The sequence below is a fragment of the Dermacentor variabilis genome, chromosome 4 (genome assembly GCF_050947875.1).
Source record: "Dermacentor variabilis isolate Ectoservices chromosome 4, ASM5094787v1, whole genome shotgun sequence".
NCBI lineage: Eukaryota > Metazoa > Arthropoda > Arachnida > Ixodida > Ixodidae > Dermacentor > Dermacentor variabilis.
Window position 1 is genome coordinate 109,920,297 of NC_134571.1, and position 15,870 is coordinate 109,936,166.

At 47.0% G+C, this 15,870-nt stretch overlaps 1 protein-coding gene across 1 annotated transcript in view; it reads left to right on the top strand.

The window, feature by feature from the left end:
- The window catches only part of LOC142579617 (O-methyltransferase MdmC-like), a 35,919-nt gene that overhangs the window by 16,434 nt on the left and 3,615 nt on the right, over window positions 1-15,870 (top strand). Inside the window, exons 2-5 of the mRNA XM_075690008.1 lie at window positions 297-402; window positions 2,681-2,799; window positions 7,524-7,578; window positions 14,844-14,977. Coding sequence (XP_075546123.1) covers window positions 297-402; window positions 2,681-2,799; window positions 7,524-7,578; window positions 14,844-14,977 — 414 coding nt within the window. The remainder of the gene's footprint in view (window positions 1-296; window positions 403-2,680; window positions 2,800-7,523; window positions 7,579-14,843; window positions 14,978-15,870) is intronic.

Here is a 15,870-nt window from a genome sequence, read left to right on the forward strand (position 1 = left end):
CACGCAAGAGGCCGCGCTTCTACCAGAACGCTCGCCTTCGCGCATAGTGTTTGCCGCAGCGTTTTCCGGTAAACATTACGGCTACATAAGCAGCAGTTGCCGGGAAGCATGAGGTGCAGTCAGGGATCTTTCAATGCTATCGCGTTCCTCCAAGTTCTTTATTTTTTTATTTGTTTCCGTGTGCGCCACTATTTATACCTCCGGCTGTTGCTGGGCACACAAAATAAAGGCTGATTGATTGATCGAATTATTGATTGATTGGTTTTCCTCTCTTGCATGTGTGCTTGGAATGAAAGAGGACACAGAAGATGCCTACTGCTGAGATGATGAGCGATACTTCTGAGTTGCAACTCTTCCAGATCCTACTCAAGGCTACGGGGGCCAGATATTATTTGGAAATAGGTGAGCTTGTCGGCTATCCATGCTCATAACTCTCTCGGCGCAACATAGTAGATGAGATAGGTGAATGAAGACCCAGATCTAATTAAACAGACGGACCACTTTGACCACCAGAGGGTCTTTAATGCGCCCCCAATGTAAGGGACATGGGCGTTTTTGCATTTCGCCCCCATCAAAATGCGGCCGCTGCGGCCATGATTTGACCACCCGACCTCGTGCTCAGCAGAGCTACACCATAGCCGATAAGGCTCCGCGGCGGGTAGATTGCTCACCACATGATTACGAGCCTACGTTTGCGTTCCTCATAATATTATGATTACCGAAAACGCAGCGTGTGACGTACACATACCCAGGCAACGTCAGTGAGCTTTTCCGCTTTTTAGGCAAAGCGTCAAATATAATGCTAAGCATTTGTAGATTAGCTATAATTGTTATCAGGCGCGCATGTGATCACGGCTCGCGAGAGTTGTAAAACGCGAAGGTGCGTATCCAAAAAACTGCTCCGTCGCGTCTAATATCCCTTGTGTGTAAAGTAACGAAGCTGAATACGATCCGTTTGAGGGAGGGGGGGGGGGGCGGTATTCTGTAAGAGTCCACCTAGTGGACATGTCCATTTGTCTGCTGCTGAAGTGCTGATTGCCTGGGATGCGGTACGCGTCAGAAGGAAGCGAGTACTCCAACCAATCAGCACTTCAGCCGCAGACGAAATGGACATGCCCACTAGGTGGACTCTTACAGAATACCACCCCATGTTTATAACGCGAGGAATCGCATGCACTCCTGCAACCGTAGAGCCACTCTGGCTCAGCCTATACTATGACTGTAGGACACATGATGGACGGGTAGGATGAGATGGTTGTTAGGCTGTAGCGGACGAAAGAGCTCGAGATAAAGATTTGATTGAGATATTCTGCGACGACCGTCGAGGGTGGGTAGATGAAGTTGCGATTCTAGTGGCGTGACGTTGGAGTTATATGAATAATGACCTAAGATGAATCTGGTAGCATGATTCTGGACTGAGTCGTGTGTTTAATTTGGGCTAAATGGTAAAGGATTGATTATATACTGCACTTGCATACTTAAGTTTTGGATGAACAAGAGATTTCGATGCTAACAGCTTAACAGAGGAGGACGCATTAAAAAGATTGCGACGGATGTAGCCTAAGACCCGGTTTTCAGAATTAGAAATTTGATTGATATTATCGGTCCAACTCATGCGACATGTGTAAACCGAGATATTTGAACGAGTCAATGAGTGTTATACGACAATTGTTCATGCTGTAGGCGAGGTGTGAAAAGTTTCGGCGACGGTGGCAGGAAATCAGTACAGTCTTGCTAACGTTGAGTGGCATCAACCAATTTTAAAGCGAAGCTTTCTATTCCATGGTTTTGCCTGGGTCAGTCGTTCGCGCCGCCAGACACACTTACTAATCTTTTTTTTTAAGTGAATGCGAATCTACTTGTCAAGAACCCTACCAGCCACCGACCGACCACCCTACCGACTCAGGCGAAACTACGGAATGCTAGGCAAACAAAGTTTTGCTTTAAAGACTCCGTATTTAATTTTCTCGCTATCGGAATTCAAATTTTAAGACTGTTGTATTTAAAGACTACTTGACTTTATTCGATTGGAGCGTTTCTGTTCCGTCTTCGGTTCGCAGTTATTCTAAGCTTTTTTTATTTTTTAATTATATGCCATAGGTTTTCTACTGTGTATTTCAAGCAACAATATGCCGCCGTTTTAAACCATGTTTCATTAATCGCAATCTTGCTTTATTGTTATGTAATACCTGTTTCTGTATTGCGTGACTCGTTGCTCATGTAACCTGGGGGCCGAGGGCACCTTACGCAGCGTTTATGAAGCTTTTAGCTCTGTCTCCTCCGTTTGTACTGAAATAAAACAAATGAAGAGAAAGACAAAAGATATTCGTAATCAAATTTGAGACTCACTGAGGTAATTTCGCATTCAGGAGCATGGATATCCACGCAACGTGAAGCCGCCATTGTCTCGTAGCTTACCGAGGGTGGCATATCGTTTGCAAGCTAGGCGAAGCTGATAACAGCTGTGCTGCTGCTATCGGCTTATTCACATAACAAACAAACCCTGTTAGTAGTTTCTAGTGGACTTTAAACTTTCGTTTGAACGGAAAATCTTACAAGAGTTTGTGAAAACAGTGATGACTGTTCGGAACCTGAGTCTGCGCCTGTGACAGTGCTTGCTTACTGTTGTATTATGCAATCAAAATATTCATCCAATCATGTTCTTTTTTACCGTACATAGGCGTATATACAGGCGTGAGCGCCTTAGCCGTTGCCCTCGCACTTCCACCAGATGGGCGTGTCATTGGGTTGGAGACTAACGAGGAAACCGTCAACATTGGGAGACCCTTCTGGAAAGAGGTAACAAACTCCTTCCTACGGGTTCATTTTGTTGCTTCGGCTCATTTTACGGTCCAACTTAACAGCGCCAGGATAATACAAGGTGTTTAGAAAGCGCACACCAAACTGCGTGCAAGAATGTTATATACTAAATTTAGCGCCGCTTTAGCCGGTCTTCGTGTACTTGTACAAGGCGTTTTTATACATCCAAGAAAGATTGTGAAGAGACGGACTCAAGTCGTTTTACAAATTTTGGGAGAATGTCTGGGAGGCGTCTCTCGTACATCACGACGTGATCGACAAGATGTTTTGCACATCTTGTCAGGATATCCTGTAGATGGCAAATTTATGTAGGTGTTTTCAGTGGTTAGGTTTCTTTTCTGCAAGAATATGTTAAACCAAAATACTGCGACAGAAACAAACACAAAACAGACAAGGACGAACGTCGTTTGTGTCTGTTGCAATAAATTACCCTAACATACGTGTAGTTAATTCAAGACCAACTGGCCTAACACTTAGTGCTTCTTATGTGTTTCCTTTGCTTGTAAATCTTACAGTATACACGCTCGAAATGTCGGAACATATACACGTCGTTCAAAAGGCGAGGTAGTAATTAATGCACCATTATTTCTTTGCTTTTGGGATGTAGCAGCCTTCATTACGTTTATCTCAGCTGCCTCCTTGCAGGGCCGGGGCACGAGAAGAATCTATACTTTGTGACAATTTAAAGATTCAAGACAAGCTTTGTCCGCAAAGCAGCACTGCACCAGTCCTCTGTGCCTCTGCGCTCAAAAAGATAGTTTCCTAGAGACGCCGATATTGAAATGAGCTCGCCCCCGCCATGACGTCGGGGAAATGAGTGAACGCGATTGGCTGGTGCATCTGGGCAAACTTTCTTTCAGTTGGATAACGGTGTATTTAACACGGCATAGTTAGGTTGTCACCGGATACACTCCATCTCACACATGGAGGAAGGAAAGCGTAGGAGAGACCCGGACCAGCACGGACGTGTTGCAGAAAGTGTGGCGGAAGTCACGTGCTGCTTTTCGCAAAGGAGCACTGAGACTGGTACCCAAAACGTCAGCGTTGCCATATCAACCACGCTCCTGAAGCTCTCGCGGCTGCTCTCGGCCCCTGAAAAGTGAGTTAAGAGGAAGCTTTAGGTCGGGCCCAACTTCGACGCGGCCTATTCAAATACATGCGAAAGGCAGAAACGCTTTTCTGAGATAACCCCTCGACCAATTTTAATGAAATTTTTGCATTTGAAAGAGAAAGTTAAATTCGAGTGACTTTAGGAAGCGAAATTTCGATTTAGGGGTTGAATTTTGTTGCAATATTTTTCAAAATTTGGAAGTTCATAAAACATAGAAGCACGAAGTTTACAAATTAATGGCTCTGCATCAAGAACAGATATCGTAGTTCTGTAAACGGCATCTATTAGAACAATTAAAGAGGACAAATTTGATATGTCAATATATATTTTACATGAACTGGTTACGTTGTGTACAAGGGTTCTGCAAAAGCTGTATTTGCATAATATTAAGTTTTCTGAGATTCATATGTAACATATCAATTTTGTCCGCTTTAGATGTACTATTAGATGCAACTTATAGAATTGTGATATGATTTTAAATTGCTGAGTTAAGGAGTTGTAAACTTGATAGTTTCCTTTTCTGAAAATTTGCGATTTTTGAGAATTTTTTATCAAAAATTTACAACTAAATTAAAAATTCGAAACCAACAGTCACTGAAACTTAAGTTTTTTTATGAAATACAACAAACCTCGTCAAATTTGATGCAGTGGTTACTGAGGAAAACGAATTTTCCTTTCACGTGTATTTAGATAGGAGCACCCGAGCTAAAACTTCCTCTTAAGGTTTTTCGGCCCCGTGTCTTTCTTGCAGCACGTTTTACTCGTGAGACAAGCTGACTTTGGAGTATGAGGTGTAAGCTTGAAAGTTGCGATTTGTGCCTGTGAGTGTGAGTGTCCTCCAGCAACAGAGACCCTCAAGCAAATTAACCAATCACAGCGCGGTTCTTCGTCGTCTTCTTCAACATGTCACGGAAAAAAGCAGGAACGCGTCTGCTTCACTAAAACTGTTACAGAAGTTTCGTAGGCTTTGTGCTGCTGGCGCGCGCCTGCAGCACAAGTTACCGGCAGCTCATAGCAATGCAAGCTCAAAGCTCACACCTGTCTGCTCCGGTGAGCTGATTGGAGGTGCATAGGTGCACACCAACATGGCTGCACTTACGGCTTCAAAAAAACGTGACGTCAAGGCATGAGGAAAGGAAAATGTTAGAAGGTAGCGTCGCGCAACGCGATTGAAGCCGAACCTGTCGGCCCATCATGCGATCGCACGTCAAAGTGTGCGGTTGGTTTTAGCGTTCCCACTCTGCAGGCAGAGCCACGGCAGGGCAGCTGAACAAGCGCGTACTGTATAAAAACTACTGGCATAGCTACTTGGAACCAAACGTCTCAGCAAATTTCGATTCTTGCTCCGTGATATCGACGCAAGAGGTCACGTGTTGAGCCAGCATTGAGCAATATATTGGCTTCACGGAGCGTTCGCTTGCCAAGGCTGGCTGCGTGACGTAATGCTCTCGCTCCCAACTTTTTCCTTCCTCGATGTGGCGAGGCCTCTTCAATTTCGCTTCTTTCCTCCATGATCTCACAAGTTGGTTGAAGCATTGTGGAAGCTACATGAATTCTTAGCCAATGGAAGGCCGAATGTCCTTTGAGATGTACAGTGCTCACGAAATGAAACGCGTCAATTCAGGGCTAAGTAATGCGCATACTTTCGTTTCCACCGGCTGCAGTTCGTGTCACATCGACGTAATTTTGGCGCGTACACCTACATCGGAGCCCTCGTCACCTTTGGTGACCAAATTCCTTGCGACATGGCATGGTGCTCTCGCATACTTTGCACATATGCAGGGTTCTACTGAATGCTCCGTGTCACGTTTCATTCCGTGAGCACTGTTACTCATCAGCCCCACGTCGCCTGCTCAGCATCTGCTTGCCACTCTGTTACATGCTCCATGGTTGGTGGATTGACGAAAAAAAAATGTTTTGAGGGCGTAGCCATAAGCTGTATTTACATACATGCGACAGCAGGGCTTTGCTTTACCTATACGCTTTCCCTGAAGTTACCTTGCAGCCTCTTCAGCAATTACTATACGGGCGAATTCCCTTAAATATATTCACCTGGGCCGCAGCGTCTGCTCCGCGTCTACTCGGCGATTGCTTGCTGCCGTCATCACGTACCATACTAGAGCGGGGTAGTAAATTAATGATGCCGTGAACAATTAGGCTCTTATAATATTCCGCATCGTCAACGCATCACCAATGCTAAAGCTGTGGCGCCATCTGCTAACGAGAAATCAAACCAACTTTACGGCTCGGTGCCGTGTCTGTAGTCCTAGCAGCGTCAAAACAAGTAGCCGATCTCAATAATTATGACAAAGCGTACCTAATGATGGATTTTGCAGCTTGTTTCTTGATGACAGGGCGGAGAACCAGTAACAAGCGCGAATGCGGATTGAAGCGGCTGGTCGGCGCTGTATGGGCGCTGCGATGTTGCCACGGTTAGGGTCGCTGTTACGGTTACCGACGGTAATCGCCACAGTAATTCTCGGTATAAGACGCATATGGACAAAGCTCCTAACATGTCACGTATCGCTGTGCGGCATCATGTAGCGAGCAAAAACAAAACTCTCTAGCGTAGCCAATAATCAGCCAGTTACGCCCGGAACTATAGATACTGCTTCGCAAGGAAACTGCCTGTGTACGCCTCGTACCTTCGGCAGTGCTGCAACCAGCTTGTGAGATGGAGTGTAGACGTCTGCTCAAGCAATGTCTCAAGATAACTGCCTCTTGGCCTAGTTGGCATTTACTGAACGACATATTAGTCGCTCAGTGAACACAGCCACACACACACACACACACACACACAAAAAACGATGGCACGTTACTGTTTTGTTAAGCATGAGTGCTGAACTTTTATTGGCAACTTTTGTTCACAACTTTTGTCCTTTGTGTGCGCTTGTGTTCGTTTAGCAGCAAATATGGCTTTCAAGTGATTCCGCTGGAGCGTGGCGTTGCTTTGCGCCGCCGCAGACTGGAACAGCACCTCTCAGGAAAGCCGCTGATTAATTTGCCTCGTGGAAGTTCCGCTGTTTCGAACGTCGGCTTTGCGAATAAGAAATGTGGGCTTGGCTTTTTTTTAGTGTGTGTGAGTATTTTTCATACGGTACTTCTTCCGATCAATGTGTGCGGCTGTGTAATCAGTTTTCACACGTCCACAAATCTTATACGGGCTTTAGAATCGTCGCATGTACACGTTACCACGGGTCCATGGAGGTGTGCCGCTTTGAGAACACGCTCGTATTAATTATACCACTCATATAAATGAGTGCGAGGAATTCGGTGCCAAATTAACAAAACTTTTTTCGTAAGTATCATCAGTAATAATATCTTCAGTAGTAATACTTAAATACCATGAATAGCTCGCATCCGCTTTTACAAACAACTCCAGCGCTGGAGATCTTCGCCAATACAGGTCGTGGACCCGTGATAACGAAACATTCATGTTGAGAACTCTTCACCAGAATATACTTTACAAAACGTTTTCTGCGGCCAATCGGGGTATTAAAAAAGCGCTGCTTATATTCAGCGTAGTCAGCGATTCACTTGTCTCCACGACTTGTAACAAGCAAAAGTAATTTCTCGAAACCATTCCTTGCAGGCTGGGGTCGACGGCAAGATTGACATCCTGATTGGTGACGCCAAAAAGTCTCTTGGCAAGTCAGGTTTTGTGTTTTCCCAACCACCGGTGCTCATTTCATGTTGTGGCGTACCTTACTGACCTGTCAAACGCTACCAGGAGTTACATTATAAGCTACCTTATCAGGGCTGAACCCTCAATACCTGCAAAAGCTAAGATATATTTTTTTTAAATGATCAAAAAATGGCTGTGACTGACATGAGTTACAAGAGCTGCCTACTTTTGCGCATAACCCTAAGTAAGTTAGGAAAAAACGATATTCGCAGACTTAACGTGGGATTAATTGAGATAGATCTAGTGCGATTGCACATAGGGTTACTGTCAATCAGTGATCTTCTGCCTGACAAACACATCATGGAAGAAAAGATTTCCATCAAACACAGCGCATGGCTCCTGCAAGAATCTCACGGAGCTTTAATTCAGATTATTGTTCTACGAGTAGTATTTTAAAGTATAATTTCTGTTAGTATCAGTAACTTTTAGAAAAACCATAGTGAATCAAGACCAATGAAACTTGTTTCTTGGCTAGTCGGTTCATCCCGTTTATAGAAAATACTGCACAGGATGGACGGAAATTGAGATAAAAAGTGAAACGGGCTAGCACACACCTTTAACCAATTTCATCTCAGTCATAAATCGTCAATTAACGCATGTTACCATACAAGCGCCATGAGACACTCGACATTCAATATAGCAAAAATAAAAAATAGTGGCATATGTAAAATATGACTGCGTCACTACAAAATGCCGTGCAAGAACCACTCCTGCAACCCCCTCCCCCCCCCCCAAAAAAAAAAAATAAAGATGACAAGTATTGCTCAAGCATGCGTTGCTCTTAAATGCAATATAAAATGATTCCGTAATATCAGCTCTCTAGCAGACGAAGTTTTTGAGAATTCGGGAGGTCAAGATTTTAGTTATTCAAAAAATCACACTCAAACTGCGCGGCACTCAACGTCCGGCAGATGGTGCACAAGTTTACAGGCAGTAAGGCCTCATTATCTTAAGAATGTGTCTTTATTTTAGTGCTCCATGGTTGCGACGTGCGGCAGCGCAGCTATCCATATCACAACGCGAATGTAGTGTTCATACACGCAGACACTCAAGCACAGAGTGCAAGCGTCCGTAACAAAGTTCAATAACCATGGGTCATGGATGCGCGTACATCTTTTTTTTCTTTTTAGATCGAAAAGAGCGCAAGTCTAGAATTACGGTCCTGCGCGATAAACTGAAAGCAGCTGAATACACATATTGCCAAATGCACCAGTACAAAGAGTAATGGTTTATTTGCCCCTAATGTAAAAGTAGAGGCATTCCAAATGGTACTATTTTTCCTCCGTCCCCGGTTTCCACCACCTGCAACCACACAGAGCTGCTCACCTGTCGACAGTGCGCGCTGGCTGTTTCCCACAGGAAATCCAAGGTCAACAGTCGACAGCATCGTGAGCAAATGCATGTGACGTTGCTGCTGTTTTTACCGTATGCTCTGAGGCATAAACTGCACCATATAAAGCCGTTTCGACATCCGCTCGGGTTACAGACGCCTTGCAATAAGCTTGAGTGCAGGGGGAAATCGGCCGCCATTGCTCATTGCAAACACATATTGCATTTTGCGCCACGCAAAGCACTCGATTAGAATGAAATTTTTATTTGAGTTCAGATTTCTAAGGAGCTCGAACTAGGAGCACGTTAGCTCTGCTGAACAACACTGCGGAGTAAAGCAGCATTTATTCTGGGGGGCAGTAGCGCTGCTGAGTGTGGCATTACGGAGCCTAGCTGGAGCGTTTCTCTCTACAGTAAGGATCCGCGGCGTTAGCTTATCAGCTATGTTTCTGTGCTGCTGATCTCGCGGTCACGGGTTCGATCCCGGCCGACTGCATTGTGTGCGTGCGTGTGCGTGCGCGTGTGTGCGTGTGTGTGCGTGTAAAAGTATTTTCCTGACCCACTGGTACTCTGTACTCCTGCTTGCCCTTCTCTTCCTCTTTCGCTCGCAGCGTTCGTAGTTACCGTCCCACTCGCCGCCCCCTCTCCCCTCGAGTTCACGCAGGAACAAGGCAAGAATTCAGTACAGGTTTCGCGAAGGACGTAAAGATTCATATGGCATGGGCAGGAAAAGTGCGTTTGCGATATCGGACTTCTCGGATGACGTTAGGTTTCGACCGAAATGGAACACATTACAGTCGATGGAGCTAACGCCACTCCCCGGAGAAGTACAGTTTTGCACTGTTGCGAGTACAGAGCAGGGCTGAAGGGCTGCCTCGAACGCCAACAGAGTTTCTGAATGTAGACGCAGCGGGCTATATGATAGGATGAACGCAAGGACAGCAAATGCAAAAGAAGAGGAGCGCAGTAAAGCGCATGGGACGGCAAATTCATGGCTCGGTCACGAGCAAATAGTGCAGCCAACAAAGACATCCGCATCTAAGCATGCGTCCATAACCCAACAAACGGGTACTCACACCGCAGAAGACAAGGGTATAGTTACCGTAGATATTACCAGCACAGGAAGAGGAAGCGGGGGTGGTGGGTGGACATGTTCATGATTCTGCAACTTCGGTAGAGGCACTGTTGTTAGCGCACGCACTTATGTTGAGAGGGCGCGTACTCGCGCAGGAAAGTAAGATAAACGATCACGCAACGACGAAGTGTCATTGCTCAGAAAGGAGGGCCGCGTGGCTAGACAACCTAAATATAGAGTGCACACACTAGGACAGCACCTTATTTGCGACCCTGTTGGCTGTCATGATAGGTGCTGGATCGTAAGGAAGCAATCTCATTATGTACCCGGCGTGGTTAAAATATGTGCATACGCCCAGTGTTGAGCAACAGTTGCAGCCCAGAATGAAGGGTGGGCAGAGGTTTTGCACTACAATAAATAGGACATTCACACTTTTTTTTTAGAAAGCAGCTTCAGTCATCGAGATTTCTCCGAGGGATAGTAGACGAGTTCCGTCAGCTCGGAGGAGGCGGGCTCGTGCAACCGTAGCCGTCTTCAAAGGGCACCGAATGAAGATCAAATTGGTCTTATGAAATTAAATGCTGCACTGGTGGCGCCTAGGGCTTCAACGTTTTCCCGTGGCTCACCTAGCTGGACTTGCAACGTGGGTGGACCTGTAAAGTGGCCCATTGACAGGGGAATGACTAGACGACTTACTCGGAATCCTGCCATCTGTGTCCCGCAGTGTTTTCCGACCAAGGGGTGTGACGCACATAGTCTCGATTGTAATGGCCGGTCTCGTTGCATTGATATCAGTGCATGGTTGGAGAACGCTGATGGTAGGCCTGCTGACGCTTGTTGAGTTCAAGAAGGGCGGGGATTGGGCACTGCAGTAGAGCATTCCACTTTGTGAGCCTCCAAGGCAAGAGCTAAGGCAGCGTTAACTGTAGAAGGGCAGTCGAGGCGGACGAAGTGTTGAACATTGAGGTCAGTGACGGCGTCGATAAACGCTTTTGTAACAATGAAGTTGGGGGTGGAGTAGGAACAACCAGCCGGGGCCTTCCATGACAGGCGCTCGACATGAGCAGCGAGCTCTCGCAGGCTGCAGTGGCCCTGTTGCACGTGCTGTATTTCTGTAAGATGTAAGTGCTGCAGATGGGCATCACAATAGCAGCACTCGAGTGACTAGACTTCTGTAGTTGGAACGGTCGGATGCCGGCAGGAACTCCAGGAATTCAGCGGCAGCACAACGAAGCTTAGCCACGAGGATTTGAAATTGTGGTGAGAGGACCAGGAGTGGAGAGCAGCGACAGACTCAAACTGCATACGAAAAGCACACCATGACGTAGTACCGTCAAATGAAGGAGGACTCGAAAAGTATCCCTGACATTGCTGCGTGACCGAATTGGCTAAGGGAGATTGAGGTGCCGATACGAGGCTGGAAATACGTGTGGTGAGGACGGCGATGCGACTACCCCGCAGAAAACATACGCAGTGTTCGAGAGGCCCGAACTGTTGAGGTATGCAAGGCAAGGTGAGAAAGGGAGGCAGTCCAGAGGTTATTGTGTTGTTCGGCAGCAATAGTGTCAAAGTCAGGGGACGACCACCCGCGCTCACAGGGGGACTCACGAGTGGCCTCTGGCGGATGCTGTGAGCGGGAAAGAGTGTCGGCGTAGGAATGCTCCCGCTCAGAACGATACACCACGCGTATGTTCTAATCATGGATTCCTGCGCCGTGCTCCCATATGGGCTGCAGAATTAAGCGTACTCTCCCTCTCCAAAATCACGAAGAAGAATCATGGATTCGCAGGGCCCAGTAAGCGAGGCGGACAAATGGGTTTTTTAAAATTCGAAATCCAACACACAGCATGGGCAATTTTTCGTGACGTTGTAATGTCCCTCCGCCTTGGCCAATGTGCTGCTCGCATAAGCTGTGACGTATTCCGCGTGGCAGGGATGACACTGTGCAAGCACAGCACCGAAGCCTACACCACTTTTGTCAGTAATACTTCAGCAGGAGCTTGATGACCAAAATGGCGAAGAATAGGTGGCGCCGTGAGAAGGCGGCGCAAGGTGGTGTACGCATCGTTGCTGGTAGGGGACGACGAAGAGATGTTTTTCGTGCCACGAAGCAACTGCGTGAGGGGTGATAGGATCGAAGCAAAATTTCGAACAAATTGAATAAAAATTCGAATGAGAGGACAAGCCGAGGAAACTGCGAAATTATATCATTGCAGCGGGCTTAGGAAACGCAGAGATGGCCCGAATTTTCTCGGGATCCAGAGGAATGCCATCGTTGGACACAATGTGGCCGAAAGTTGTCAACTTGCATGCGACAAAGCGACATTTCTTGAGACTAGTCTGCAGAGAAGCGTTTGTCAGTGAACACAGTACGGTACTGAGGGCTTCGCGGGTGTGTTGCGAAATCAGTGGCGAACACCGCGATGTCGTCAAGGTAACACAACGATGTTCCATATAAGCTCGCGCAGAACGTTAGCCCTCATCCTTTCTAATGTAGCAGACGCGTTTCAAGTCTGAAAGGCATGGCGGTGAATGCATATAGGTCCTATGGAGGAGGAGGAAGGAAAAAGTGGAGAAGGAAGGCAGGGAGGTTAACCAGTCACGAAAGCAGTTTTGAGATAATCGGCCTCCGCCATCAGGATTTGGCAGTAACCTGACCGCAAGTACAATAAAGAGGAGAGCTGGCAGCCTTGTAAGCACTACGGAGCATCATCAGTGTGCGGCCGTGTGTAAAGATCTCTCAACGTGATCTTGTTGAAGAGCCAGAAATCTACACAGAAGAATATAGAACTGTCTTTCTTTGTGACAAGTACAACGGGAGAAGCTCGTGGGCTCTGGGAAGGTATAATCCCTTCTCGAAGGAGCATGTCGTCGACCTGGTCGGCAATGATGTGGAGTTTCGTTGCAGATACGCGATACGGCCGTTTGTGCGTGGTTAAGTGAGAGCCAGTGTCGATGTGGTGCTCGACTGTTGATGTGCGACTTAAGGATGCTTGTACAAATTCAAAGGAAGGGCGAAAGTGCTGCAGAATGGTAGGAAGCTGTGATCGCGGCGAAGGTGTCAGGTCCTCGGCGATGAATGGGCTGAAAACATTCGTAGATGCTGGGTCGGGATCGAACAGGGTGCTCAGGTCAAGGACGGCCGTAGAGGACGCCTGGTCGGTGACAGAAGCAATCAGCATACAGTCGACGTTCTCGACTGGGCCAAGGCATTCGTGACGAATCAATTTGAGCGGTGATGAATTTGGTTTATAAGTGGGCATTGGGTTGAAGCCGGCGACGAGGTCAAGAGTAGAAAAAAATTCACCGACCATTACGATACTTCCTAATGCGAAATTTGAGTGCAGATGTATGTGATTTCATTTCGCGATATATTGGCTGGCGCGGGCAATCTGTCTCTTACGGCACGTTGCAAACGGAGCGATGTGTGGCGTGACCACCTCGCTAATCGGGACATCGCGAGTGGCGCCGCGTGGTTGACGTGTGGGCGCGATTCACCGCAGCCGCCGGAGACAGACCTCCGCTCATGCAGCTAGCGCTTTGTTTCCATACAGACGACGGGCGCTTCTCTGACGCCATCACGTAGCCATCGTCGACGCAAAGCCCGTGTTGTGCTCCACTAAGCTTTTGTTCTTACGCTTTAGCCATACCCGCCTCCTCCGCTTTCCTCCTCACCCTCTCTTTGCTATCGCAGTCTTTCATCTCCGCATGCGCTCCGCGTTCGTTTCTATCCTACGCTTTGTTCGCTCTCTTGGTTACGAGGGACAACTCTGACGCCCGTCGCATGAACGGGCGCTTAGGAGCTGCGCTCTAAAAGACGGACGAAGGGCTTTGCAGGCTACGACGAGATCAGACGGCGTGAATAAAGCGGTTTTATCAGAAACAGCACCGCATCAGAGTGGTGCGAATGCTCACCAGCACGGTTGTGTATTCGTGTCTTCCTTGACGACAAGTTTTGCGGAAGGATGAGGATCAATGAAGGCGAGGTCGCTAAGTTGAAAGTAATTCAACTGCAGCGCGAGTGCAATTTATTTTAGCGTTGTGGTAAGAGAGAAAACGCTATACTACAGTAATTCCGTGGGAGCACGATGAAAGAACTGCAAACACTATAGAGTACCTAACGTACTATCAGCGTGAAATGAAGCTTGAACAGCGGAGCGCGTTGCCCAAGCATAAGTGAAGACATAGTGCACGCCGTCCAGTCATCACTATTGACAGGCGCGCACATCCGGTTTGGCCGCACTGCGCTATCCCTCTCTAGTGAGATAATTTCGTTTCTGTTCTGGTTCTTACGTTTGAAAGGGAGAAAATGAAAAATAAAAAAGGAAGCTAAAATATTGGAGTTTACGGCGAGTCTTGTCGCAGAGATCGCCGAAACCACAAGTGTTTTCGGCGCGAACAGCGGTACGCGTAGTGCAGTTTTCAACGTCATCGCAAGGTCGATTCGCCCGCGCGGCGCGGGCGATGACGGTGCAAACTGCACCACGTGCACCGCTGTTCGCGCCGAAAACACTTATGGTTTCGGCGATCTCTGCGACAAGACTCGCCGTAAACTCCAATATTTTAGCTTCCTTTCTATTTTTCATTTTCTCCCTTTCAAACCTAAGAACAAGAACAGAAGCGAAATTATCTCACTAGAGAGGGATCGCGCAGTGCAGCCAAACCGGATGTGCTGCACTCTCTCATCACACTGACCAACACACACACATGCACATATATGTCACCAACGCCGTTAGTCGCAATACAGGTGGACGGCGTCAGTACACTTTCTAGTTTCCGCAGAGCCACCGCGACTGCCACATGCGTCGTCTTTCATTTCGCAGATGATCTGATCGCTCAAGGCAAATCCAACTTTTTCGACTTCATATTCATCGACGCTGACAAGGCGTCGTACGACGTGTACTACGAGAAGAGCCTGCAGCTCGTCAAGCGCCACGGCATCATCGCTATCGACAATGTGAGTTGCCTGCCGCTGTGACGGGCCCTGAGGGCACGTGACATTGAGGAAGTGTGGGACGCATTGTGCACATTTACGCTACGGCAGTACTGACGGCAAGACAGTGGGAAGTTGGGCTTGTCGGTGATTCATGGCGGGACGTACAGTCGCGATCAAAAGTTTGGGGTCCACGGCACCAGCCAAATAAGACATGAAAATATATTGAAGCGCAACTACGCGCCCTAGAATTTATTTAATACATTGTATTGCAGTTTAATGCATTGTATTGCAGATTGTCTAGAGAAACTGGCCACCATGTATACGCAATGCCTCATGACCTCGAGCGTACCGGAATCTTAGAAGAACGCTAACATAATCCTAATCCATAAGAAAGGGGACGCCAAAGACTTGAAAAATTATAGACCGATCAGCTTACTGTCCGTTGCCTACAAAGTATTTACTAAGGTAATTGCAAATAGAATCAGGAACACCTTAGACTTCTGTCAACCAAAGGACCAGGCAGGATTCCGTAAAGGCTACTCAACAATAGACCATATTCACACTATCAATCAAGTGATAGAGAAATGTGGAGAATATAACCAACCCTTATATATAGCTTTCATTGATTACGAGAAAGCGTTTGATTCTGTCGAAACCTCAGCAGTCATGGAGGCATTACGGAATCAGGGTGTAGATGAGCCATATGTAAAAATACTGGAAGATATCTATAGCGGCTCCACAGCCACCGTAGTCCTCCATAAAGCAAGCAACAAAATCCCAATAAAGAAAGGCGTCAGGCAGGGAGATACGATATCTCCAATGCTATTCACAGCATGTTTACAGGAGGTATTCAGAGACCTGGATTGGGAAGAATTGGGGATAAAAGTTAATGGAGAACACCTTAGTAACTTGTG